At 42.5% G+C, this 27914-nt stretch overlaps 1 protein-coding gene across 1 annotated transcript in view; it reads left to right on the forward strand.

Annotated features, from left to right (window-relative positions):
- The window catches only part of l3mbtl3 (L3MBTL histone methyl-lysine binding protein 3), a 37287-nt gene that overhangs the window by 2116 nt on the left and 7257 nt on the right, over positions 1 to 27914 (forward strand). Inside the window, 20 exon segments of the mRNA XM_070446501.1 lie at positions 1207 to 1318; positions 2381 to 2543; positions 3735 to 3864; positions 5632 to 5716; positions 5911 to 6005; positions 6668 to 6772; positions 7127 to 7262; positions 7638 to 7707; positions 7709 to 7727; positions 8255 to 8406; positions 9889 to 9965; positions 10416 to 10501; positions 10906 to 11016; positions 12696 to 12810; positions 13585 to 13687; positions 15282 to 15437; positions 15763 to 15888; positions 19702 to 19778; positions 24090 to 24247; positions 24350 to 24412. Coding sequence (XP_070302602.1) covers positions 1207 to 1318; positions 2381 to 2543; positions 3735 to 3864; positions 5632 to 5716; positions 5911 to 6005; positions 6668 to 6772; positions 7127 to 7262; positions 7638 to 7707; positions 7709 to 7727; positions 8255 to 8406; positions 9889 to 9965; positions 10416 to 10501; positions 10906 to 11016; positions 12696 to 12810; positions 13585 to 13687; positions 15282 to 15437; positions 15763 to 15888; positions 19702 to 19778; positions 24090 to 24247; positions 24350 to 24412 — 2139 coding nt within the window.

Here is a 27914-nt window from a genome sequence, read left to right on the forward strand (position 1 = left end):
TATAGAGTGTTTTCAGAAAGTATTCACACCCCTTGACTTTTTCCACATTTTGTTGTGTTACAGCCTGAATTTAAATTGGGATTAAATTGAGATTTTGTGTCACTGGCTACACACAATACCCCATTATGTCAAAGAGGAATTATGTTTTTAGAAAAGTTGATACATTTATTAAAAATTAAAAGCTGAAATGTCTTGAGTCAATAAGTATTCAAGAGAGGTTTTCCAATGCCTTGCAAAGAAGGGCACCTATTGGTAGATGAGTAAATATATATATTTTTTAAACAGACATCGAATATCCCTTTGAGCATTTCAGTTATTAATTACACTTTGGATGGTGTATCAATACACCCAGTCACTACAAAGATACAGGCGTCCTTCCTAACTCAGGAACAAAATAAAAATATTCCAAAACATACTTCCTGTTTGCAGTAAGGCAAAAACTAAAACTGTATGAAATGTGGAAAGACATGAACTTTATGTCCTCAATACAAAGTGTTATGTTTGGGGGCAAATCCAACACAACACATCACTGAGTACCACTCTTCACATGTTCAAGCATGGTGGTGGCTGCATCGTGTTATGGGTATGCTTGCCCTAGGCAAGGATTACGGAGTTTTTAAATATAAAAATAAACTGAATAGAGCTAAGCACAAGCGCAATCCTAGAGGAAAACCTGGTTCAGTCTGCTTCCAACAGACATTGGGAGACAAATTCACATTTCAGCAGGACTGTAACCTAAAACACAAGGCCAAATATACTCTAGAGTTGCCTACCAGACGACATTGAATGTTCCTAAGTGGCCTAGTTACAGTTTTTACTTAAATCGGCTTGAAAATCTATGACAAGACTTGAAAATGGCCATCTAGCAATGATCAACAACCAACTTGACAGAAAGCACAAAGACAGAGCTTGAAGAATTAAAAAAAGAAAAATAGACAAATATTMTACAATCCAGGTGTGCAAAGCTCTTAGAGACTTATCCAGAAAGACAGATGTAATCGCTGCCAAAGGTGATTCTAACATGTATTGACTCAGGGGTGTGAATACGTATGTAAATTAGATATTTCTGTATTTAATTTTCAATAAATTTGCTAACATTTCTAAAAACACATTTTCACTTTGTCATTATGGGCTATTGTGTGTAGATGGGTGAGAGAAAAACATWGATTTTTAATCAATTTTGAAAGTTTGTGTTATGTTTATTAGTTTAAGGTGAATGAGTTTGGAGTCTTGGAGGTCCTGACAGAGGAGGGAGAAGATGAGAGTGTGAAGAAAGCTCATGCCACCATTACATGGGCAGTGCCCACTGCTCAGGAGGGTAAGATGGCATGGTTCAATGTCCACAACTTTTAGATGCTCCCGGAAGGGATATATTTATGAGATGTAAGCATACGCATGTACAATGTTTGTATCCCCATTGGGGTCTGAGATGCACCTGATCCGGTGGGATGTGCATATATTTTCTGTTTCATCTTTCAACTAGGCATGTTTAACTGAAGGTTTTCACCAGCTTATCACATACCGTGCATACAGTCTTTAAGAAGCCGCTGTAGAGCAGTGGCGGTTCTAGACCATTTCAACTGGGGGGGCCAAGCTGGGGCCAGTTGTACTGTTAGAGGGGCCATTTGTACTGTTAGAGGGGCCAGTTACATTAGACGTTATTGTTGTCATATCGTTTTCTTCACATTAGCAGGCAAAAGACCATGTTCATAATCATCATCGTTGCCACTGTCTAATAACGGATGTAAAAAAAAAAAGAACGATAGCAAAAATGAGTTATGTAAAAATAATTTCATACTCCACATTTAGGGGGGCCACAAGGGGGTCCAAAATGGTTGTCACAGGGGCACTGCTGTAGAGTTGGATTTGTTTTTACGTTTCACAGCAAATAATTATATTGTCTATAACAGCTATTTACAAAACTGGATAATTATCCATCCTGTAACTTTTCTGTCTGAAATAGTATTTCATGTTAATAGTTTAGGATACCTTTGATATACAAGACATGTGCATTTTCAATAATTGTCATTATTGTGTCTAACCCTAGGCACTAGAGTCAGTTGAATTGAGCTCAGCAAAGCTAATCACAAAATGGTGAATCGTGATCATTATAAGCGGTCAGCTATCAGCTATCTATTTGAGCATTTCTGATTATCTCAAAATAAGGCCTTCAATTTGAGTCTCAGTCTAGCTGGTGGCTATGTTGCTGTTGTTTTTAATGAAACAGGGAATGCATGGGAACCTTTTATGTTATCCCATTGCTCTGTTCTTATTGACCTTGAGCTTAGAAATGATTCATTAGCCACACAGGATATGGGTGAGGATGACTTTGTGACTCTCTTTTCTTCGCCCTCTCTCCCTCCTTCCACAACCCTCTCAGACAGTGCTGCGGTAGCCGTGAAAGAGATAGAGGAGATGCAGGAGGGGCAGTGGGCCCAGAGAGGCCTGGTGTGTGTGCGCTGCCAAAGGAAGGGCTCCCCCGTGGACTTCATGTCTGATGGCCTCCACTGCAGTGAGCGCTGTCTGCAGCAGGACCAGCAGGAGTGAGTGGGCTGGGGAGTGGGCCAGGGGAGTGGCCTGGGGAGCGGCCTGGGGAGTGGCCTGGGGAGTGGCCTGGGGAGCGGCCTGGGGAGTGGGAAGGACTAGGGTTTCATTAGTATCCAGGGCATCTATTCTTGTCTGGTCACAACTGCAGTTTCTGCATATGCTACTTTCCGGTAGTTGAACTGGTGTTTATTGTGCTTATGAAGTTCTGTTTGTAATAACTTCCGCTTATGTACAGTACACTGACATAATGGCCAGTACAGACTTTCACCCAGCCAATGAGAGACATACATTGTGCTATTATGCCAAATTATCGTGGTTAAATACATTTTTTATTTTWATTTTATTTTTATRATTCATGTCTCGATGTGCTGATATAAGCAACCATATATATTTTGTTTCCTACATTCATAACCACAACAACTATAAACATATTTCATATACTTAAGAAAATCAATAAGTCTACCTCCTAAACATTTCTTTGGCAAGCCATCCTATGCAGGGTGGAAGCCAGAAATAATTGATCAGTTAAATGTAAAGAGTCACGGTGATGCTAATGCAGCTCTGAGCTGGAGAGAGAGAGAGAGAGAGAGAGAGACAGTGCTACCGTGGCCCCCAAATATCCATTGTTTTAAATTGGAGAAACTGCGAACAGAACGTTGCACCTTAAAGTGGTATTCCTTCTGTGGATTTACTACTGRCATGGCAACAGAGAAGAGAAAGACAGACTATACATCCTGTATTGAACAGTTAATCACATTTAATTTGAAAAAATTGGAGTTAGATTGTAATTTTTGTTAGATTTTGATGATGATGATAGGATTATTCATAGGCAGCCCTTGAGTAAGTCAATGTAGGAGTAATGCGTTATGAATCTGAAATACAAGGTGTGGTACCCCTTAAAATTTTAGACTTGAAAATCAATTTAGTTATACAATCTAATAATATCCTAGTAACAATCAGTTTTGTTTTCTGCCCAGCACTTCATTAGTGCATTTCTTTGTTTATTTTTTTAGTCATTGCGCCTAGATTTCAGAAATTGCCATGAACGAAGACTATTTTGGCATAAATGTTTCATGCTGGCCATGCTTTAGATATTTTGCAGTTCAGCTATTACTGAAACTATAGTTTATTAGAAGGGTAATCCTTTTTTGCACAAACCTTTACTCTATATTTTCTTTCCACTGCAGTGAGCTGAAGCTAAAGAAAGAGGTTTCGGAGAGTAATGGGGAGGTGGTGGGGGTCAGCCGTAAGAGGTCTTTGCAGCAGTACAAGATGGACACCACAGAGGTCCCGTCTGAGGACGATGATGAGGTCTATGTCAGTATTACTTTATTACGCCGAGGATTTTTATTTTTATTTTTTACAAATGTTATCCTGAATTGTGTACCTACTGAATTATACATAACTGTTGACATCTTACTGATATTTCATCACATTTTGTAGATATTGCTTATTTGATTTACATGGTATAGAACCTCAAGTCTGTAAATCTTTTGGCATCACTCCAAATTGCACAAGATTTTGAGGGATGACGAGTTAGCCTTGCATGCCTTTCCTGCTGAGGTGTCATAACTCGTACTAAATGAATGCTTCACAGAACGTGCTGCGACCCGACTGGTGTAGATAACTCTTGGCTAATCTCTGATTTATCATTATTGTTTCAAAATGGAAACATTTCAATGTACAGTAAACACAAATTCAGAATGATTTCAATACTACCTCGTAAACACTGTCCTCATTGCCTGCGCCAAAATGTCACATTGCTCTAGTCTATACTGTATGTGTGAGTACAGTGCATTCGGAAAGTATTCAGACCCCTTGACTTTTTCCACGTTTTGTTAGGTTACAGCCTTATTCTAAAATTGATCAAATCGTTTATTTCRCTCATCAGTCTACACACAATACCCCATAATGACAAAGCAAAAACAGGTTTTTAGAAATGTTTGCAAACTGAAATATCACATTTACATACAGTACCAGTCAAATTATGTAGTAACCAAAAAGGTGTTAAATAAATCAAAATATATTTTAMATTTTAGATTCTTCAAAGTAGCCACCCTTTGCCTTGATGATAGCTTTGCACACTCTTGGCGTTCTCTCAACCAGCTTCACCTGGAATGCTTTTCCAACAGTCTTGAAGGAGTTCCCACATATGCTGAGAACTTGTTGGCTGCTTTTCCTTCAATCTGCAGTCCAACCTATCCCAAACCATCTCAATTGGGTTGAGGTCGGGTGATTGTAGAGGCCAGGTCATCTGATGCAGCACTACATCATTCTCCTTCTTGGTCAAATAGCCCTTACACAGCCTAGAGGTGGGTTGGGTCATGGTCCTGTTGAAAAACAAATGACAGTCCCACTAAGCGCAAACCAGTTTGTATGGCGTATCGCTGCAGAATACTGTGGCAGCCATGTGGTTAAGTGTGCCTTGAATTCTAAATAAATCACAGTGTTACCAGCAAAGCACCATCACACCTCCTCCATGCTTCACGGTGGGAATCACACATACAGAGATCATCTGTTCACCTACTCTGCGTCTCACAAAGACACGGCAGTTTGGACTCATCAGACCAAAGGACAGATTTCCGACGGCCTAATGTCCATTGCTCATGTTTCTTGGCCCAAGCAAGTGTCTTCTTATTGGTGTCCTTTAGTAGTGTTTTCTTTGCAGCAATTCGACCATGAAGGCCTGATTCACGCAGTCTCCTCTGAACAGTTGATGTTGAGATGTGTCTGTTACTTGAACTCTGTGAAGCATTTATTTGGGCTTCAATTTCTGAGGCTGGTAAATCTAATGAACTTATCCTCTGCAGCAGAGGTAACTCTGGGTCTTCCTTTCCTGTGGCGGACCTCATGAGAGACAGTTTCATCATAGCACTTGTTGGTTGATTCCATGTGTTATTTCATAGTTTTGATGTCTTCACTATTATTCTACAATGTAGAAAATAGTAAAAATAAAGAAAAACCCTGGAATGAGTAGGTGTGTCCAAACTTTTGACTGGTACTGTTCTTAGAATTCTTAGTCTTAAAATGTTCCTGCATACTCTAGTGTTCTAGTGTGTAAAGCCTCCTGTGTGCATCAAACAGGAGGAGAAAGACAGCAGGAAGACGACCCGTGGCGCACCGCGAGGAAGAAGGAAACGGAGGGGGGACGCAGGCCTACTGAGACACAGTGAGTAGAAACATGCATTGGGAGGGACACTTGTGAGGGGCCACTCAGGGCCCGGATACTCATTTTCACAATCACCATATTGATATAATCACTGCCATTTGCACATACACACACACACTAACTGCATGTGTTGCAATGTAATGTTGTGTATTGCTTTTTACACAATCTAATGAATCATTGTCTCACTATGGCAGCTGTTCCATATGGAGGGAAAAAGAAGTCTTGGTGTTGGGCCTCATATCTGGAGCAGGACAAAGCCATTGCTGCCCCCACTAAACTGTTCAAAGAGGTGAGCTATCATACCATACCCCTCAGGCCTGTATAGAATGGGTATAGAACTTAAATCTAAACCCTTATCCTTCTCCGTTTCCTTCTAGTCATTCTATTCTTTAGTCTATTTCTCCTCTACAGCTTGTCATTCAGGGTTAAGATGATATTTCACATCAAGTCCTACATTTCTTCCTACATGTTGAGAATTCATTTATTCAACTCATTAATCACATGTGTTATTCTTTGCCTACAAAAACAGTGTTAAAGGTGCACTATGCAGAAATCGCTCCACCATTTCCTGGTTGCTAATATTCTAATAGTTTGCATAATTTCAGTTTATGTGACAAAACAAGCAAGTATAGTGTAGAGAATCCTCTAAACTGCTGTGCAATATATTTTCCATAACCATAAATATTGTACTTTCCTCTGTTTGAAGCTGGTTTTCCAAACCCAAAAGTAAAAGATGCAGAAAACGAAACCTGAGAACGTGYAGCATAGAAATTGCGCACATAGAACATATCTGCCGCTTCTTTCAATGAGAATGGCAGATCTATAACTCCCATTTCTATGAGAATTTGGCCGGGTCGCCCAAAAAGTCACATATTGCAGCTTTAAGTTCATTATTTTTCAAAAGCCTGGAAATATGTATTTTAAACTAATGACGTCACATTTTCCTTTCAGCACCAGGCCTTCCCCCAGAGTAAGAATGGATTCCGGCTGGGAATGAAGCTAGAGGGAGTGGATCCAGAGCACCCCTCCATGTACTGTGTGCTCACTGTAGCTGAGGTAACCTCTCACCTCGACTCATCATTGCTGCCCTCTCAGGGGAGTCGAAACTCATGTCATGGATATCTTCAGATTTGGGAAGATCTGAAGCAAAGTCTGCATTGTCATTGTTCTTGTTCCAGTGCAAGCTGTGATAGTTGTGATGACTTATGTGTTGCTATGCAATGGCATTAGCAAAATACAGTATTTATAAGACCATAAATGCGTTTTTGTACTTTGAATTATGTCCACTTCTCTATGTTGGCATCATGTGCGCGCCTAGTCAGTAGGTTACTACTTAATTAATCTCTTGAGTAGCAAACACAGGATAGCCATGTCACGTATGAAGATGCTTAATGCTTCTTCCATGTTTAGGTTTCAGGACACAGAATACGGCTTCACTTTGACAAGTACTCCGACTACTATGACTTCTGGGTGAATTCCAACTCTGCAGACATTCACCCTGTGGGATGGTGTGAGAAAACGGGACACAAGCTTCACCCCCCCAAAGGTAAGAGACATGCCACCTTAGACAGATATCCACCTGGAAAAGACAATAACGTATATACAGTATTGGTCATTTTGGGTGGGATATTTTCAAACTGTTGCTGTAGCACTCTCTCATCTTCTCATTAGTATTTCCTTAATACAATATTGCTGACCAGTTTTCTTTCCTATGTGAGACTAGTCATATAGGGATGGTTACAAGTCATMTGTTAGGCTTTGTGGAAGCGGGATACCTATGGCAACAGGAAAACAATACTCATGTATTTTTAGTAGCTATTTTCTGCATGATTACTAGCATACCTGAAATTGAACCAGGGATATTTGATGAAGAGTCAAGTGATCCAAATTACCCCCCCCCCCCCCCTCTATGGATGGACAGGTTTAAAGGATGAGGAGTTCAGCTGGCTGTCGTACATCAAGCTGAGCAAAGCCCAGGCAGCTCCAAGGCCCTGTTGAGAATCAGAACACGGTAAGAGCAGCCTACAGATCTAATTTAGGCCGGGACACACTCCGATGCATAAACTCGGATGAAATTGTATATGACATACATCATTGTCAGTTTTTGTCCGTCAAAAGTTAAACTCAATTCAACTATTTTCGGGCGAGTTTGGACGAGTTGCATCCATCAAAAGACAGACCGTTTGTGCGGTCCCCCCCCCCCCGGACAATCATCTCCGTTGGCGTTGTCATTCTATCAGCAACTGTTGACTTCCATTGGCTTCATCTGCAATTCTCTGACACAAAATCCCAGTGTGTCCATGGCCTTACGGATCGCTTTCATATTGCTTTGATACTAGTGTTTAACCACTAGGTGAAACTGTTTAGTTTAGTTAGACTTCACACCCAGTTTTACACCTCCTTCATTGAAGTGCAATACTTGACATCAACCCGTTCAACATAGATATGAAGTAGTTCATGAGCAGTTTAAAGGCTATAATACAAGAAGGTTCATGTGAGCTTTTGTCTCTGAGTAACTGTCCTGTTTTTATTTTCCAGACTGTCACTCCTTTAGGATTCAGAATTGGGATGAAGCTGGAGGCCATTGACAAGAAGAACCCCTCCTTCATCTGTGTTGCCACAGTAACAGACATGGTGGACAGTCGATTCCTGGTGCACTTTGATAACTGGGATGAGAGCTACGACTTCTGGTAATGTCTAACTTTGTGATTTACATTTCCTAACATTTCCTTACAATATTTCAGACTTCAAAATCAAGGCAGTGATTTTTTTTCTTGTTGCAGAATTGAGCACTAGATGGTGCTAGATTTATTACAACAGAATGTTTGTGTCTGGGAGGAGAAAAGCATTGCCTCTTACCAGAGTGTTTGTTATTAATATTTTACACAAGCCAACAAGCTACATTACTTGTGTAATACATTTTAAGTACAGTATGAATCGGCTGTACCATGAATTATTATTTTGACACTAGCACGCACGTCAATTTCCTCACAATTCTCTAGTCTTCTTTCCCCCCTCAATTGTCATCCCTCCAACCCTTGTTGATTTTCGCCTTTGTTTGTCTTTTTCTGACTGAGAATTGCGTGTGTCGTTACTGTCGTTTCGTGCCCGCTCTAAGCCCTCCCAGCTTGGGATTTGGACTGCCAGGAGGAAGTCCCAGTCTGCACGATACAAGAGCTTGTATTGGCTGAATTATGGATGATCGTCAAATAAATGTCAAGGAGGAGAGGAGTTAGAGAGAGAGAGTAGAGCCTGGAGCGGTTAAGGGACGAGCAGATTCCCCCAGGGAGATGACGCTCTCTCTCGTGTGTTGTCGCTACAGCTCACGTCAGCCAGTCCCAGGCCCTACAGCATCACACCTCTGGGCCAAAGAGCAGGTTAACCACTCCACTGGGCTCTGCTTCACCCTGGCCTGGCCAGAGAGTAGGACACCAGGAATCTATGTTGTCCCTTAGACAAGCTTGCTGTAACAACACTGACCACTGAGGTAGAAACAATGGCAATCCTCAAATGTAGATTACTACACCGTTGTGTCACACTGGCACAACACAAAAAGGGATTGGTTTCGATACAGTATGTTGAGTCCATGGTGAAATAGTAAACCGTTTTAGATATTTCAGTAACAGCTTATAACCTTTTTGGCCAAGTAAGGAGGGTTGCGATATACTGACCAGATACTCAAGCCCCTTGCAATTTACCCTGCAACACTGATGCAATGACTGCATCATAGGAGTATTACTACCTACAATCTACTCATCAATGGTGTGCCGCCCATCATTCAGTGATATGTTATCCTACTGATGGTGGACGTGGAGAGAGGGAACAGTGGGAAGTTGTGAGGGAAGTATCCTTTCTCGCCCTGACTGTCCCGATACGTCAAAGTGATTGTTGCATAACATGCCATCATGGTTAGCTGAACGGGTTAATCACTCAGAAATAAGGTGGCTGAGGCCACAGTGGCTCAGAGTCTGTCACAATGTCAGCTGATCTATTCTCATATCCTCGTGCTTACTCCTAAACATTATCCCTATTCAATCCCCCGTAACAGTTTGTGGGGAAGTTCATGTCATAACAGTTTATAGGGAAGAAGAGGAATATATATACAAAGAAATGGGAAATCTGCTGAGCAGATGGCATTTTGTTACCACTGTCCTTCTCCTGCTCCTCCGTAGGTGTGATGCAACCAGTCCATACATCCATCCAGTGGGCTGGTGTCAAGACAACGACAGGATTCTCACCAAGCCTCCAGGTGAGATACTAACTCACTATTTATCCTGTAGATGCCAGGATACCACAAATGTGTAATGATGATTGAGCATACAGTTCTGAAAGTAAAGATTAACACATGGAAAGTTTCCAAACAGATCACTGCCCATGTAGCTCAGTTGGTAGAGCATGGCACTTGCAACGCCAGGGTTGTGGGTTCAATTTCCACAGAGGACCAGTATGAATTAAAGTATGAAAATGTATGCACTCACTACTGTAAGTCACTCTGGATAAGAGTGTCTGCTAAATGACAGAATTTTTTTGTTTGTTTTAATCTGATCTGTAAATTATTTTATTCCACTGTGGAGAAGACCGATGGTTTAGAATGACAGAAAGCACAAGGGACTTTACCCGCCCACACATGTACTACATAATACATCATATGTAGTCGTGCTCAATCTGGTTCAATCCTTTTCATTACTCTTTCCTGTAGGTTACCCCAATGTCAAGAATTTCTCGTGGGGAAAGTATCTGGAGGAGACCCAATCGTCACCGGCTCCTGCCAGAGCTTTTAAAGGGGTACGGCTGTTTATCTCTCTATCCTCTGCAAGCAAGACGATGTGGCAGCCCTACATCTACATTCCAACACAGTTTACTGGAGTAGCCTAGCTGGCCGTCTGCCGCAGAGTGTGACATATGATATGCTGCCTAAAGATGCGCACACATCGCACCGAATGTGGATCTAGCGTTCGTCTGCCGATCGTCAGCAGGCTCTGTTTTAAGGACCACCCGCTGTAGAGGTCGGACTACCGGAGTTATTCACGCGATTCTACATGTAAAATCAGAGTGCGCGATTCTACATGTAAAATCAGAGCGCACTCGGTTCGCAAATTATGTTCAGAGGTGCTAAAAACTCGGCCCGCAAGCGCTATTGGTGTGTCTGAGCCCTAACACCCCCCCCTCCCCATACTCTCCCTCTACAGAAACCCCCCCACAGTTTCCAGCCACTCATGAAGTTGGAGACGGTGGACAAGAGGAACCCCATGCTTGTCAGAGTGGCCACCGTGGTAGACACTGACGACCACAGGGTCCAGGTGAGGACATCTCTTCAACTCTCTTATCTGTCTTTGTCTAACCACTGTGTCTACCAGTATCCATCTGCACTCCAGACTGGAGTCATTCAACATGATACTGTGACTCAGCTGGAGCAACACTTCTGTCTATGTCAATAACTAGGAGGTCTCCCTTCCTCTCCCATCACTAGTTTTTAGCTCAGATGTAGGGATGAGTTTGACTCGGTGTGTGTGTGTGTGTGTGTGTGTGTGTGTGGTGGTGTGTGTGTGTGTGTGTGTGTGTGTGTGTGTGTGTGTGTGTGTGTGTGTGTGTGGTGTGTGTGTGTGTGTGTGTGTGTGTGTGTGGTGTGTGGTGTGTGTGTTGTGTGTGTGTGTGTGTGGGGGGGGGGGGGTTTTAAGTCCAGCTGTACAGGACAGGAGGATTAGCCAATACGTCACTCATCTGCACTGTGAAGTGTGTAACTATTAGACCCTAGATCTGAAATAGTATAATCCTAGATTACAGAATTATTATGGGTATAATCTCTGAGTTCTGGTTCACTACAGATTTCTCCGAAACATTTCAAAGAACAAAAAAGAATGACACTCCAGCTCTACGTAGAAAATTGGGAGATGAACTCTGTATGAAGGTGTCCTGTGGGAGAAATGTGCTGATTTACTGGGAATACATATACAAATGATTCAAGACCTCACCATTGCCCCTTATTCCAGTTTCCAGTACATCCAATTAACATCTCCTTGACTCTCTCCTTGAGACCATTTTCAGGAGAGCTATGAGCTCAATGCTCTTTGAACTCTGAAGTGAACAGTAGGTCAGTGTTGGGAGTCGATGGACAGCTGTCTGCCTGGGGTGTATGTCAGTGCTTCCCCCTCTGCCCTACTTATGCCTATACTGTTCAGTCATCTCATGGAGCAAAAATAGCCCTAGATAGCATAGCTCCAGTCTATACAGTCCCTCCGGGTTTCTAAACTCGTACTCCTTCAGCTTAGCTTTGGTTTCTCTACTGTCACTTGTCACTTTATATACAAGGCTTTCGATGTTGATCTTGACCTCCTATCTCTGAACTCTTCTCTCACTCATTCCAAGACTGTTTTCTGAAGCTCCATCCATTCCCCCACCACCATCACTCTCACCACTCATACACGAACCAACACTACATGCATTTCATGCTCTCATTGTCCTTCAAGCATCACATACATTCTCATGCTGTTTCTCCATCTTCAGTCCCTTTGTGCCAGCGCATGCTTCATATTTCATGTTTTCTTCAACTGAACTAATAACAATAGTTTTTAGCAAGGCAGGGAAGCTGGCGGTGTACTAGGAGGGTCTGCCTTCCCACGACACCCTGGTGTGCTCCTGTCTCCTCTTGTTTGCCCCATACTGTGAAGCACACTATCATTGTCAGGAGTGTGGATAAGAACAGAGGATGAGCGATAGTTACCAACTATGCTGTGTGTCGGCCTCCCACAGATAGCCGGGCTAGCCTCCTCCAGCTGGAAGGGCAGTGCCAAGGGCTTCAGTCCGAGACGGTGCTTGTCAGCTAGATTGACGCAATCAGTAGTTCAGCTTCTAATCTCCAAGATATGTCTTTATCATTCGACCATGGTTTTGATTAAATCTCTTTTCCCCACATTTCTATATTTACCGTATGTGGTCGGACTCTACTGTAACTGTTTGTCCTTGGTGTGTGTTCCTCTAGATCCATTTTGATGGCTGGACAGATGAGTATGACTACTGGGTGGACACAGACAGTCCAGACATCCACCCTGCGGGCTGGTGTGCTAAGACAGGCCACCCCCTCCAGCCCCCAATCAGTGAGTGGCTTTATGACTCATCCTAATCTATTCATGTCCAGCTCCCTGCCTCAGTTCCAGGCCTACGGTTCCTAGCAGACACACTTAGAGCCAGGCCTCAATGGACGCTGCTATTTCTTATCCCGTTCAATCGCAAATAGCTTAATATGCTTTTCCCTGAAAAGATGGTTCCGTCTCTGCGTCGATTTAATCTGATCTGCCGTCATTATATTGAAGGAGTGGTGGGAAGAAGCCTTGTTGGTGGGAAAAAAAGCAAATTATTATCATGAGTCCTGGCTCTCTCTGTGGTCAATATCCTGCATTTTACCCTGAGGATGCTGGGAGCTGAACAATGAACTTCCCTCTGCCTCCCTTTCCACTTACTACTAATTTCTCCCTGTGTAGTGGTGTCCATGGAAACATGGATTGAGGAGTTGTGATTAGAGTGCAGCTGATGCTGCCGTCATGTTTCAGAGTAGAGAGCTGGGTTCTCAGAGAGAGAGCTACTGCTCCACATGGCAGCTCACTCGTGTCATATGGACACATCCAGGGACATATCTGCTTTCTCTCTACCTGTACTGACTGTCAATAGTACCAGCTCCTTGGGAGGTTGACACCAACTCCTTGTGACTGAGGCTGTCCTAATATGGACACTGCACATTCGCATTACATTAATCGGCTAGATTCTGTGAACATTATTTTAGGATGGTTCGCCTGAGGTCATGTAGTGAATAGGGTATCACTAGGTAGATCTGGATGTAATATCTCACCCCCRTCTCCTCTCCTCATCTCCAGGTCCACAGGAGCTGTTTGAGTCATCTGAGCAGGGCGGATGTCCCACCCCAGGGTGTAAAGGTGTGGGCCACATCAAAGGAGCCCGCTATTCTGGCCACCACAGGTACCCACACTCACAGCAATCACTCTGTCTGGCTGGCCAGGCCATCAAAACTACCATCCAATAGAAATGACCACTTATAACCCCAACAGGCTTCATATCGCTACATGCCGGTGAATGGTCACTTGTTGCCGGTCAAACTGGGCTTCAGGCTCATTGATCCACCAGTTACCAGTTWCGTTTATTACTGTATTACTGTAGCATAGAGACTCATAATGCAAGAGACACCCAATGTATTCCTACTGAAAGTGAATGTTAGCCTACAGCAGCTGTGGTAGGTCTGGAGGTCAACAATATAGGTAGGTATTGTAGATGATCCACACGTACCTGAATGCCCCTGGGGTGAGGCTGTATATAGGCTGTATAATTGGCTGCGTGGAGCTAGAAGCACAGCGCTGCAAGCACATGAGTGTCACTCTCTCCCATCAGTATTCATCACAATTCTTACCCTTTTCTCCTGAGAAACCGCGTCTCCACTCTCCATACTCCCACCTCTGCCTCACCGGGCTTTCTTACAGCGTGTACCCCTCTAGCTGTAGATCTACTAATGTGAGCAGAAACATATTTGCAGAAAAGGCATAATGACTCTCTTTCTTTCTCCCGACGTTGCGGTGCTTTATTATGGAGTGACCGGAGGTCGTGCACACTGCGGTAGAGACAATTTTTAATAGGGACACAGTCCGTTGGTTCAGTATCTGTAATGTAAGCTGATTAACTTGGAGTCTGAGTACAGAATGTAGTGTATTAAAATGTATCTATGGAATGAGAGGTGCTTTATCAGTGTTTGTTGGCAAACCTGGAATATTAAACCGGTAGAGCGACAGATAGCTACGGACAGAAATCATGTGAAAGAGCCCTCATTATGCAAAAAATAAATGTGTGACAGCGGCTAGGAAAAAGGAGAGAGGGATTAGCGGAGAGTCAGAGAAAGGGAGAAACGCAATCTCTCTTTCTCTCTCCTCTCGTCAGTCAGAGTGGTCGCGGTGTGACAGTGAGGCTTACTCAACCATTTCAATGCAAATATGTTGTTTATATAGACCCAACCCATTTCCTTTTTAGTTGAGGTAAAGTATGTTTCCCCCTAAGATAATGAGAAATAGCACATTACACAGGTGGACGATGACACGGCGTTGTGAATGAAGTAGTCTCAGTCTGCAGACTGCTACTGTCTGTAGCTTGAGTTAGAGCACGTTCAATGTTTCCAAATTGAGATTCATCACCCTGGAATGAATCACTTCAACCCCAGAAACTCAGAACTCTTTAGGTTGGTTGTAGTGACTATTGAGTAGTACTAGGAACTGTGTAAACTGTTTTATGCTAACATCAATTTTTGCCCGATTAGACAGGAAAGAGCGTTTGTGACACACACTCAGTGTGAGCGAGCTGCCTTAAAAAAWATATATACATATCTCTGCTCCTTTGCTTATATTAGCTTTTGATTCTGTCCCCGAGATCACTGATGTGTGAATTAATTAATATCTTGTCTTGTGATTAACACCTTATTAAGTTGTAATTAAGGCCTATTATGAGGTTATTACACCAAGTCTTTTTTCCTTAAATCAGTCATTTGTAATAATGTATATGCTCTGATTTGCAGTGCGGTGGGATGCCCATACTCTGACATCAACATCAACAAGGACTCAGTGCTGCCAGACCGTCTGAGTGGTGAGATGCCAGGGTCAGGAGGACTGGGGCGGCCCCGACGGGCAGAACCCAACCCAGATATCAACCCACCTCCAGCTCTCACTGCAGAGTAAGGACCAATCAGTAACCAAAACACTGCTTTAACTACAATTTATTCTCAAGACAGTCTGAGACCGATATTGTAGGGGGGAAAAATGCATGGTTCCAGTGTAGGCGTATTAGAATGTAGAGTTTGGCTGAGACTATCAATGCGTAGCTTCAAATTTTGCAGTTCAACTTCATTTCCAAATTCCTTCGAGCATTTTAACACCCCAAAAAAGTACGAACAGCCCTCATCTATTTCTGTCTGAAGTGACTCACATCCTTAACCGTTCCAAACATGGCTCTCTTATTATTGTACTTAAGAAACATTTCTCTCTCTGCTAATTTCTTAGCAAGCACTTAAGCGCCAACCCAAATCACCTGGACAAGCCTGGCAGGGGCGAGAAGGCTGGCATCGGGGTGGCGAGTGCCACGGAGCGGTCAATCAAGAAACCCGCCGGCACAGAGCCAAAAAGGAGGTGAGTGGCCCTTCACAGTACACGTGAAAAGCCCTGCACTATCCGGAATGGCTGACAGAACCCGCATTCAATCGGATGGTTGAGTGGTGTGTGACTGTGTCATTACTGCCGGCTGGTCCAGTGTTAGACTGATAGGATTGTGAGGACCTGATGTAGGGCTGTGGCAGTCACTACATTTTGTCCGCCGGTAATTGTCATGCAAATGACTGGCGGTCTCACGGTTATTGACTTGTAAATTAACATAAACACATTTAGCATCTCTGGGCTTCCACTCAMACAAGCTGCTGATGCTCGCCTTTGGAACATCTACATTTAAAATAAATTAAAAACAAAACATTTCGTATAGCCTATGCCATCACGATAAGAGACATTATTTATTTCGTTGTGATAGGCCTATAAACCTGGGAATGTCTTAGAAATCAAAAAATATGGGCTGCATGATGCGACTCTATATCGATGATTTGGAAAAAGTTGCTAAATAAAGACGTGCGCTCTGATCCTTGCACTTCCCGCAGAGGAGAGCGAGAGAGACAATTGCAATGCTGCTCTGCTTATGTGGCAAGGAAGTCCGGGGATATCTAATCAATGAAAGATGGAATTAAAATGACAGAATTAAAAGTGAAATGAGAAAGAAAAGCTACAACAACCAAAAGCCAACAGGTAGGCTGCTATTTAGGCTATAATCTGAGTGGAGTTGTGGTTATGTGCAGCTAACTGTAGGATGGTAAGAAGCGCAGTAACGTTATGGCTAGCCTCAATTAGCCTAATTAGCTAGCTTCTCTCAGTTTGACATAGTCAAGACAGGTACTATGCAATCGGATGAGACGATATATACAATTGAAGTCGGAAGTTTACATACACCTTAGCCAAATACATTTAAACTCAGTTTTTCACAATTCCTGACATTTAATCCTAGTAAAAAATCCCTGTTTTAGGTCAATTAGGATTACCACTTTATTTTAAGAATGTGAAATGTCAGAATAATAGTAGAGAGAATGATTTATTTCAGCTTTTATTTCTTTCATCACATTCCCAGTGGGTCAGAAGTTTACATATACTCAATTAGTAGTTTGTAGCATTGCCTTTAAAGTGTTRAACTTGGGTCAAATGTTTAGGGTAAGCCTTCCATAACCTTGCCGCAATAAGTTGGGTGAATTTTGGCCCATTCCTCCTGACAGAGCTGGTGTAACTGAGTCAGTTTTGTAGGCCTCCTTGCTCGCACATGTTTTTTCAGTTCTGCCCGCAAATTTTCTAGAGGATTGAGGTCAGGGCTTTGTGATGGCCACTCCAATACCTTGACTTTGTTGTCCTTGAGCCATTTTGCCACAACTTTGGAAGTATGCTTGGGGTCATTGTCCATTTGGAAGACCCATTTGCGACCAAGCTTTAACTTCCTGACTGATGTCTTGAGATGTTGCTTCAATATATCCACATAATTTTCCTCTCTCATGATGCCATCTATTTTGTGAAGTGCACCAGTCCCTCCTGCAGCAAAGCCCCCCCACAACATGATGCTGCCACCCCCGTGCTTCACAGTTGAGATGGTGTTCTTCGGCTTGCAAGCTTCCACCTTTTTCCTCCAAACATAAAAAGGCCAAATAGTWAAATTTTTGTTTCATCAGACCAGAGGACATTTCTCCAAAAAGTACAATCTTTGTCCCCATGTGCAGTTGCAAACCGTAGTCCGTCGGTTTTGGAGCAGTGGCTTCTTCCTTGCTGAGCGGCCTTTCAGGTTACGTCAATATGGGACWRGTTTTACTGTGGATATAGATACTTTTGTACCTGTTTCCTCCAGCATCTTCACGAGGTCCTTTGCTGTTGTTCTGGGATTGATTTGCACTTTTGCACCAAAGTACGTTCATCTCTTGGAGACAGAATGCGTCTCCTTCCTGAGCGACATGACGTCTGTGTGGTCCCATGGTGTTTATACTTGCGTACTATTGTTTGTACAGATGAACGTGGTGCCTTCAGGCGTTTGGAAAATGCTCCCAAGGATGAACCAGACTTGTGGAGGTCTCCAATTTTTGGTCTTGGCTGATTTCTTTTGATTTTCCAAGCTGTTTAAAGGCACAGTCAACTTAGTGTATGTAAACTTCTGACCCACTGGAATTGTGATACAGTGAATTAGAAGTTAAATAATCTGTCTGTAAACTAAACAATTGTTGGAAAAATTACTTGTCGTGCACAAAGTAGAAGTCCTAACTGACTTTCCAAAACTATAGTTTGTTAACAAGAAATTTGTGGAGCGGTTGAAAAACGAGTTTTAATGACTCCAACCTAAGTGTATGTAAACTTCCGACTTCAACTGTAACTAGAAGTTAGTCTAGCGCGAGATAAGTGGTTGCCGTCTCTCCCTCCGTTGCTGCTCTGGTACTCTGAGCCTCCTGTATCTTACTCACACATTCACACACACTGCACGGCCTCCGCTCCCTATTAGCCAACAACTGTCCCTCTCTCTCTCTCGCTCTCTCTCTCCCTCCCTTTCTCCCTTTTTCCCTTTCTCCTGGTTTAATAAAGTAGCAAAACAATTGGCTTTTCTGCTGCTTCCATCACTCGGGTTGGACTGGTTGTCCTTTAAGTCTTCTCAGAACGGGTAATTTTTTTATATTTATGCATATTGTGTCCGCCGCATTCCCGGACCCGGTGTGGCGGTAATACGGTCACAGCGACAACCCTAACCTGATGTGCTTTTCACCAGACCGGTTATGACTAGATTGTGAATTTCTTATGTTTTGTGAATGCTGATGGCCATTGTCCGAATATGGCGTGGGGTGTGCCCTTTTAGTAACCTTGTACACATTCTCCTTCAAGTGACCGACACGCAATTAAGGTGATATTTTGAKATTTTTTATTTTCTGGACCACATTTATTACCACACAGAGAGAGCCACAGTCAGAGTAGTATAATTGAAGATTGCTGTAATTACCAAGCCTCTCCACAGCAGCTTCCCTGAGCTTTGTCAAACTGTCATCTGACTCATGCCTGCCTAATCTTGTRCACCAGCCGGCTCTCTCTCGAGGCTGGAGACGAGGTTAATACCTGCCCTACAATTACCTTCCGTTCATTGTGTTTATATAAGGTGTACTAGTAGAAGTCCCTCCTTAGGCATACACTACCAAAACCATCATGCACTGTTTTCATCAGATTTCAATTAGTCATATATGACATAATGCTGTTTCTCTTTAAAAAATGTTTATCAAACTATTAAATGTCATTACGAGCAGGTATTTCTAATATGCACTCAAWCCCATTTTACTAGACATTTCTACTCCACATGCATGTCCTCAGAGATGTGTTGGTATTTCCGATAACTGATGGAATATGTGGGCAGCTTGATTTGTATAGGTTCTTTAAATGTTAAACCTTATTTGCGTAGATTAATTGGTTGTCCAGGGACTGGGGCTAAGTTTTATCTTTATTTTATTCAGGAGTTGGGACCTTCTTTCAGTCCAATGCACCTAACTATTTCTGCACACATGGAGAAGAGAGGCGACAGAATGCCTTAGCTAAGTTTAATTTAGAGAGAAACTCAAGTCATCACCCTGTTATTTAGGATTTATCAAGACTCAACCAGAGCAGCGTGTTGGTTGAGTATGACGGAACAGTTCTTAGGATTAAAAAGTGATTACAAGCAATGACATTTTCATCCCAGGAGTAGTGACGGCTAGTATTGGAACATCTTGGAATGCACAGTGATAATCAATGAAGTAGTGACTCAATATGTCATGAAACGTTTGTTCCAAATTGTGTGAGCTCAGTCCCTGCAGTACTGCCCTATCTGTGTGTCTCTATTGACTCCCTTCTCTCTCCCAGGGTTGGGCGGCCATGCAAACAGAGGAAGGTCGAGGAGGAGATGGAGAGTGAGGTGTCATGCATAATGGAAACCAAAGGTACTGTACTGTCTCTGAACAACATTCTTTTCTTCCTATCGTTCAAATATTTTAAGAGCGTCACTGCACGGTGTCTCTCCCTGGTACAGTCTGATCTATGGCCTCCCACTCATTACCCAGTGCCTTCCTTCACAGTARGAATCAGTAATGTAGATCCATCTCTCCCTTTTACTATGCTGAATGTGTTCACCTCTTGGGATGTCTCCTCCCCTCACTCTGCGTCTTGCCAGAGCTAGGCGCACGCTCTCAAAACAAATGTTTCACACAGTGTTATTATGTGGATGTTCATGTCTTTGGCACACGCTGAAATTATTTGAATTTCTTGTTTGTCGTCATTTGAGCCTAGCTTCTTTTGGTTATAGTTCATTTGTTGAGAATTCCAATATTCTCATCCTCTCCCAATGAAACCGAACAGCACTGAGTACCAAAACTGTCTTTGCAGTGTAGTTTAACCCTAACCTAAAGACAATAGGGATGACTCACTCCTTRTACAGTACAGTACTGTGGATCCAGGGTTCTTTGTGTGATGTTCCAGTGTCAGAACATCCAAGGCTCTGCTCTGGTCCTTTGTGAGTTCTCACACCTCTGAAGGGATAGAAGGTAACAGCCAGTAATGAGAGTGAACCAGCAGCAAGCAGCAAACTGGAGGGAAATATTCTTTGAATACAGAGACAGARAGAAGATGTTTTCCTGAAACAGACATCAAACGGCACTGACCTTTCTGACAGTTGCGGGGTCTGCCACCGTGTGTAGTAACCTTAAACAGCATGTACTTCATGTACAGCCATGGAAGATATACTTAATTACGTAAGGAAATAGATGTTTCTGGGTGACATGGAATGACTCGGTCTCTAGCTCCGTTTAGGATGATGCTGGGTTAATTAGTCTGTATATCTGCCTTGGACAGTAAAGGCACTTTGGCTTTGATCACCTTCTGTAAGGAGTTTTCAAAGCTCCATCTCTCTCTGTGTCACTTTATATGGGTCCCTTTCGTGTAATTATTCCGAGACCTATGCATCCTATACAGCAACAAATGCTCCTTATTCTGTTAATGTCTTCAGTTGTTCTTTTCATTCTGATGCCTAGCATATTCAGTGGTGTCGCATGGAGCAGATAAACATGTACAAATCAACAACTTATAAAATAGATTTTATTGTAGTCAAACTTAATGGACAATTTTGGTTTTAGGCCCTTACGTGAGGGTTTAGAGAATTTTAAAAAAATGCATTCATATTAACATGGATCACAGTATTGTTAAAGTTAAATGTGATGGTGAGTGAGTCTGATCACGTTCTGGAGCTTTGCAAAAATGCACTGGAGTGAAGATGAAATAGATGAAATGAAGTAGGCAGTTGCTTCATCGACGCAGTAGAATTATAATATGGTCATGAGGGATTTTGGATCCGATTTAAAGGGGTTTACGATTAGAATGTGGGTTTAACCCCCTAGAGTCGATGCGTCAATCTAAATTACATAACAATCCACTGCATCCGCCAGTGCCGCACTTCCCCATCTGCGTATGAAAGGTGGCAGAGCTAGAGCGGTGTTTGTCCAATCATGAGACATCCCGAAAATCAGTCTTCTCACGTAAATGTCTGTAGCGTCCAAACGTTTGACATACAAACTATTATGACCACTCTATGGAAAGGGGAGACTCTCAAGGAACACGACATTCTCCATTTTGCTCTACGACCGCCACAAGTGCCACAAAACAAATGAAGTATGAAGGTAGTTTTGTGCCTACACAAACAGACGCCTCACAAGTCCTCAACTGGCAGCTTCATTAAATGGTACCTGCAAAACATCAGTCTCAACATCAACAGTGAAGAGGCGACTCCGGGATGCTATAGTAGTGTAGTGTATGTGTATATATATATACAGTGGGGAGAACAAGTATTTGATACACTGCCGATTTTGCAGGTTTTCCTACGTACAAAGCATGTAGAGGTCTGTCATTTTTATCATAGGTACACTTCAACTGTGAGAGACGGAATCTAAAACAAAAATCCAGAAAATCACATTGTTTGATTTTTAAGTAATTAATTTGCATTTTATTGCAGCCTTCCACAACATTCCCACAATAAGTTGGGTGAATTTTGGCCTATTCCTCCTGACAGAGCTGGTGTAACTGAGTCAGGTTTGTAGACCTCCTTGCTCGCACACGCTTTTTCAGTTCTGCCCACACATTTTCTAGAGGATTGAGGTCAGGGCTTTGTGATGGCCACTTCAATACCTTGACTTTGTTGTCCTTAAGCCATTTTGCCACAACTTTGGAAGTATGCTTGGAGTCKTTGTCCATTTGGAAGACCCATTTGCGACCAAGCTTTAACTTGCTGACTGATGTCTTAAGATGTTGCTTCAATATATCCACATAATTTTCCTCTCTCATGACGCCATCTATTTTGTGAAGTGCACCAGTCCCTCCTGGAGCAAAGCACCCCCACAACGTGATGCCACCACCCCCGTGCTTCACAGTTGGGAAGGTGTTATTCGGCTTGCAAGCCTACCCCTTTTTCCTCCAAACATAACGATGGTCATTATGGCCAAACGGTTKTATTTTTGTTTCATCAGACCAGAGGAAAGTACGATCTTTGCAGTTGCAAACCGTAGTCTGGCTTTTTTATGGCGGTTTTGGAGCAGTGGCTTCTTCCTTGCTGAGCGGCCTTTCAGGTTATGTCGATATAGGACTCGTTTTACTGTGGATATAGATACTTTTGTACCTGTGTATCTTCACAAGGTCCTTTGCTGTTGTTCTGGGATTGATTTTCACTTTTTGCACCAAAGTACGTTCATCTCTAGGAGACAGAATGCGTCTCCTTCCTGAGCGGTATGACGGCTGCGTGGTCCCATGGTGTTTATACTTGCATACTATTGTTTGTACAGATGAACGTGGTACCTTCAGGCATTTGGAAATTGCTCCCAAGGATGAACCAGACTTGTGGGGGTCTACAATTTTTTTTCTGAGGTCTTGGCTGATTTCTTTTGATTTTCCCATGAGGCCATGAAGGTAGGCCTTGAAATACATCCACAGGTACACATCCAATTGACTCAGATGTCAATTAGCCTATCAGAAGCTTCTAAAGCCATGACATCATTTTCTGGAATTTTCCAAACTGTTTAAAGGCACAGTCAACTTAGTGTATGTAAACTTCTGACCCACTGGAATTGCGATACAGTGAATTATAAGTGAAATAATCTGTCTATAAACAATTGTTGGGAAAATGACTTGTGTCATGCACAAAGTAGATGTCCTAACCGACTTGCCAAAACTATAGTTTGTTAACAATACATTTGGAGTGGTTGAATAATAAGTTGTAATGACTCCAACCTAAGTGTATGTAAACTTTCGACTTCAACTGTATATATGTATGTATGTATGTATGTATGTGTGTGTGTATATATATTTATTTGTGTATATATTCTAGATTTAATGAGCAGTGATCATTCTCTAATATGCATATGCAGGAGTAACACCCAGTGCCTCTCAGGTATTTACTCAGTAGAATGGCGAGTGACTCTTCCAGAAAATACTCCCTCATTTCCCTGAAACGTGAATATTGATGTCCTCGGGGTGTTTGTTCATAAGCGAACAACTGTTTTGTTGTTAGTTTCTCCATCAACCAAAGTAAAGTTACATGAAGTTGCTATGTCACAACTGTCACCTCATTAAATTTGTCCTAAAGAATTATGATCCATGAGTCTGTGACTGTGTCCCTTGCTACCTCTCTAATTGGTCCAGACTGTAATTGCTTCCCTCTCTTGCTACAGTAGATTAGTTCCTACATAAAAATGTGTTTTTTTAAATGTGTATGTATGTGTGTCTTTCGGAAGGGTTGGGTTAAAAGCAGAAGTCAAATTTCGGTTGGACCTTGTGTGCAATTAGCCAATGAAGTGATCTTAATGTGGATTTCTCTAGATTTGTTCCTCCTCAGGCAATATTTATCTTTGTGTTCCATCAAAACCTTAGAATTACTCTCAAAACATCACAATTTTCCGCTTCACTTGAATTGTCAATTTTAGGAGATAAACGTTGGAAGATGCTCAAAGCTGGGTTTATGCCTGGATAAAGAAACAGTCAGCATTAACTCACTATCTAATTAGGCTGATTCCCACAGCTTCCCAATATGGTTAGGAGTGAGCAGCAAGCATCTGCATTCTGTTTCTTCTAACCTTTCCAAAGACTTCCATCAGATCCCTTTAGTATCAAGCTGTTCATCTTCAGGTAATCACAGCAACAAATTCCTTGCTTTTCCAAATGTAAGTGAATTAATTTGAGGATTTTTGTTTATTTCCTTCCCTTCCCTAAAGTAGAGCAGACACTACAGCAAGCCCTTCACCAGTCAGTGTTCATGCCATGCACCTCGCCATCCCCTAGCAGCTCTCCTTTCTGCTGGGACCAGCACAGCAAGCTACTTCCCACTGTGGCTGGCATCACTTCAAGCAAAGTGGCTTCATGGACAGTGGAGGAGGTAATGGATGATTTGCACTGTTGCTACATTGTTGCTTGCTGTGCAGTGACTGTGCTGTTCATTTGGATAACTATACTAAGCATGATGTCCAATGTGTTACAGGTGATTGAGTTCATCCAAGGTCTTCCAGGCTGTAGGGAACACGTGCACACTTTCAGAGACGAGGTACAGTTTCAGTACAGKACCTGCAGCTAACCACTGATACACACACACACTACTACATGATACTCAAATGTTCCCTATTCCCATCATGAGGTTGTTACAATGTACCCTTTAAATGAAAGTTTACAACGTAAGTGCACAGGTTGCGAGAAATTTGAGTAATCAAGGTGACAGACATTGACACATTCAGTACCGTCTTGCACAGTCTTGCCTGCATCTAGCTGATCTAGGGTGTAATCATTAGTCAAACAGTTGGAAACAATAGTTTCTATTGGACAAATTCAGGTGTGTTTATACCCATTTTGTTCCGTTTGCTTCCGTTTAAGATTTTTTTTATTCTACAGAATCGGCGGAATGAATACACCCCTGATCACTCGCAAACACAGTTCACTTTCATAGCAGCTACAAACAGCATGATCCCTTTAATCATTGTATTCCTTCTCACATGTACGCCCTTTGATCCTCTCACCTTTTCCCTTCGCTTGTGGACTTCAGACACATCAGTTTCCTGTGACCAGGCGAAAAAACCTTTCCAAGTCAAACCATATCATAACCGCTACACATAGCCTACATCATTATCACCATATTAGTAAACCCGCTACAATCATGCAGCACAGTGTACAGTCAGCAGCTAGCAGTTTAACAGTTACACCGGCAAGCCCCAGTGGCAATAAATTAATAAAAACCAAAAGCTTACCTTGACTTGGAAGAGTTCCAGTGTTGGATAGCCAGCTAGCTAGCATAGCATCCCTCGCTCTTTGAGCCAGGTGTTTGAGAAGGCTAAACTAGCTAGCTACATTCGCTAGCTAAGTGAGTGAAAGTGAAAAAAAATACAACAAAATATAGGTCTCTCCTTCATTTTTGAAGAAATTAATTTGTTAAACTGTTCAACTATTGTCTTCTCACTCTGAGTCAATTACTCACCACATTTGCACTGCAGTGCTAGCTAGCTTTAGCTTATGCTTTCAGTACTAGATTCATTCTCTGATCCTTTGATTGGGTGGGCATCTTCAAAAAGTTCTACAGCTGCACCATCGTGAGCATCCTGGCTGGTTCTATCACCACCTGGTATGCCAACTGCTCAGCATACGAMCTACAGCCAAGCTTCCTGCCATCCAGGACCTACAGTGAGCACCATAATTCATTGGACAGTGACCATTTTTTGTTATTTTGGTTCTGTACTCTAGCACTTTGAGTTTGAAAGGATACAATGACAATGAGAGTGAAGTGCAGACTGTCAGCTTTAATTTGAGGGTACTTTCAAACATATCGGATGAACCGTTTAGAAATGACAGCACCTTTTGTACATGGTCCCCCCATTTTAAGTTACTACAAGTATTTGTTGAATTGGCTTCACAGATGTGTGTCGTTAAGCAGGTGTATTCATTTGTGTCGTTAGTGAATGCAGGAGAGCTGTTGATGAATAGTATTGATTCTAGACTTTGCTATTGCCTTTGGAGGTTGTTGTTGGGGTGTGACAACATGAGGAAGACAGCAGTGTCGATGCAAATGAAGCTGGCCGTCATAAGGCTCAGAAATGAAAATCAATCAATCAGGAACATTGCAAAAACCATGGGCATGCCCAAGTCAACAGTTTGGTTCATCATTAACAAGAAAAAAAACAACCGGTGAACTCAATTATGTCAAAAGACCCGGTAGACTGAGGAAGACCAAATACTTGAAGAAAACCTCCCTGACAACAGCTCAACAGATCAAAAACACTCTCCTGGATGAAGGTGTAGATGTGTCAAAAGTCTACCGTACGTAGAAGACTACACCAGGAGGACTCCAGAGGGTACACTACAAGATGCAAACCACCGATAAGCCTGAAGAACAGAAAGGCGAGATTACAGTTTGCTAAAAAGCACCTAAAAGAGCCCCAAGAGTTGTGGAAAAAAGTTTTGTGGACAGATGAGACAAAGATTAACATGTACCAGAGTGATGGAAAGTGTGGAGAAAAAAAAGACATGCCCATTATCCAAAGCATACCACCTCATCCATGAAACATGGTGGAGGGGGTGTTATGGCTTGGGCCTGTATGGCTGCCAGTGGAACAGGCTCACTTGTCTTCATCGATGATGTGACTGCAAACAGAAGTAGAACAATGAATTCTGAAGTCTACAGAAATATTTTATCTGCTCAGATAAAACCAAATGCTTCCAAACTCATTGGACGGCACTTCATCATGCAACAAGACAATGACCCTAAACATACTGCTAGAGCAACGAAGGGGGTTTTGATGGCCAAAAAGTGGAAAATCCTTAACAGGCCGAGTCAATCACCGGATCTGAATCCAATTGAACATGCATTTTACATGCTGAAGAGGAGACTGAAGGCAATAAGTCCCCGAAACAAGCAAGAACTGAAGATGGCTGCAGTACAGGCCTGGCAGAGCATCACCAGGGAAGATACCCAGCGTCTGGTGATGTTGATGCATCGCAGACTTCCATCAGTCATTGCATGCAAAGGATATGCGACCAAATATAAACAATGATTACTTTATTCTACATTATGTTAAACTATCCAATGTTTTTTGTTGCCCGAAAATGGGGGTATCCTTTCTAACTCAAAGTGCTAGAGTACAGAACCAAAATAACAAAAGAAATGTCACTGTCCAATGAATTGTGGTGCTCACTGTATATACTAGGTGGTGTCATTGGAAGGCCCAAAAAATTGTCACAGACTCCAGTCACCCAAGTCATAGACTGTTCTCTCTGCTGCCGCACGGCAAGTGGTACCGGAGTACCTAGTCTAGGTCCAAAAGGCTCCTTACCAGCTTCTACCCCGAAGCCATAAGACTGCATAAAAATGTATCAAATGGTCACCCAGACTATTTACATTGACACTGCTGCTACTGGCTGTTTATTATTTATTCATGTCACTTTACCCTTACCTACATGTACAAATTACCTTGACTCGGTACCGGTACCCCCTGTATATAGCCTCGGTATTGTTATTTTATTTTGTACTTTTTATTTTTTACTTTCGTTTATTTAGTAAATATTTTCTTAACTCTATTTCTTGAACTGTATTGTTGGTTAAGGGCTTGTAAATAAGCATTTCATGGTAAGGTCTACACCTGTTGATTTCGGTGGATGTGTCAAATAACATTTGATTTAGTTGGAGGCGTGCGTGGCCACGCAGTCATGGGTGAACAGTGAGTACAGGAGGGGGCTGAGCATGCACCCTTGTGGGCCCCTGTGTTGAGGATCAGCAAAGTGGAGGTGTTGTTTCCTACCTTCAACACCTGGGAGCGGCCGGTCAGGAAGACCAGCACCCAGTTACACAGGACGGGGTTCAGACCCAGGTCCCCAAGCTTAATGATGAGCTTGGAGGTTACTATGATGTTGAAAGCTTAGCTATAGTCAATTAACAGKATTCTTACAGGTACTCCTCTTGTCCAGATGGGATAGAGCAGTGTGAGTTCCAGTGAAGGGAAATCTTAACGCTACAGCATACAATGACATTCTAGAAGATTCTGTGCTTCCAACATTGTGGCAACTGT

This window comes from Salvelinus sp. IW2-2015, linkage group LG14 (genome assembly GCF_002910315.2).
Source record: "Salvelinus sp. IW2-2015 linkage group LG14, ASM291031v2, whole genome shotgun sequence".
Classification (NCBI taxonomy): Eukaryota; Metazoa; Chordata; class Actinopteri; order Salmoniformes; family Salmonidae; genus Salvelinus; species Salvelinus sp. IW2-2015.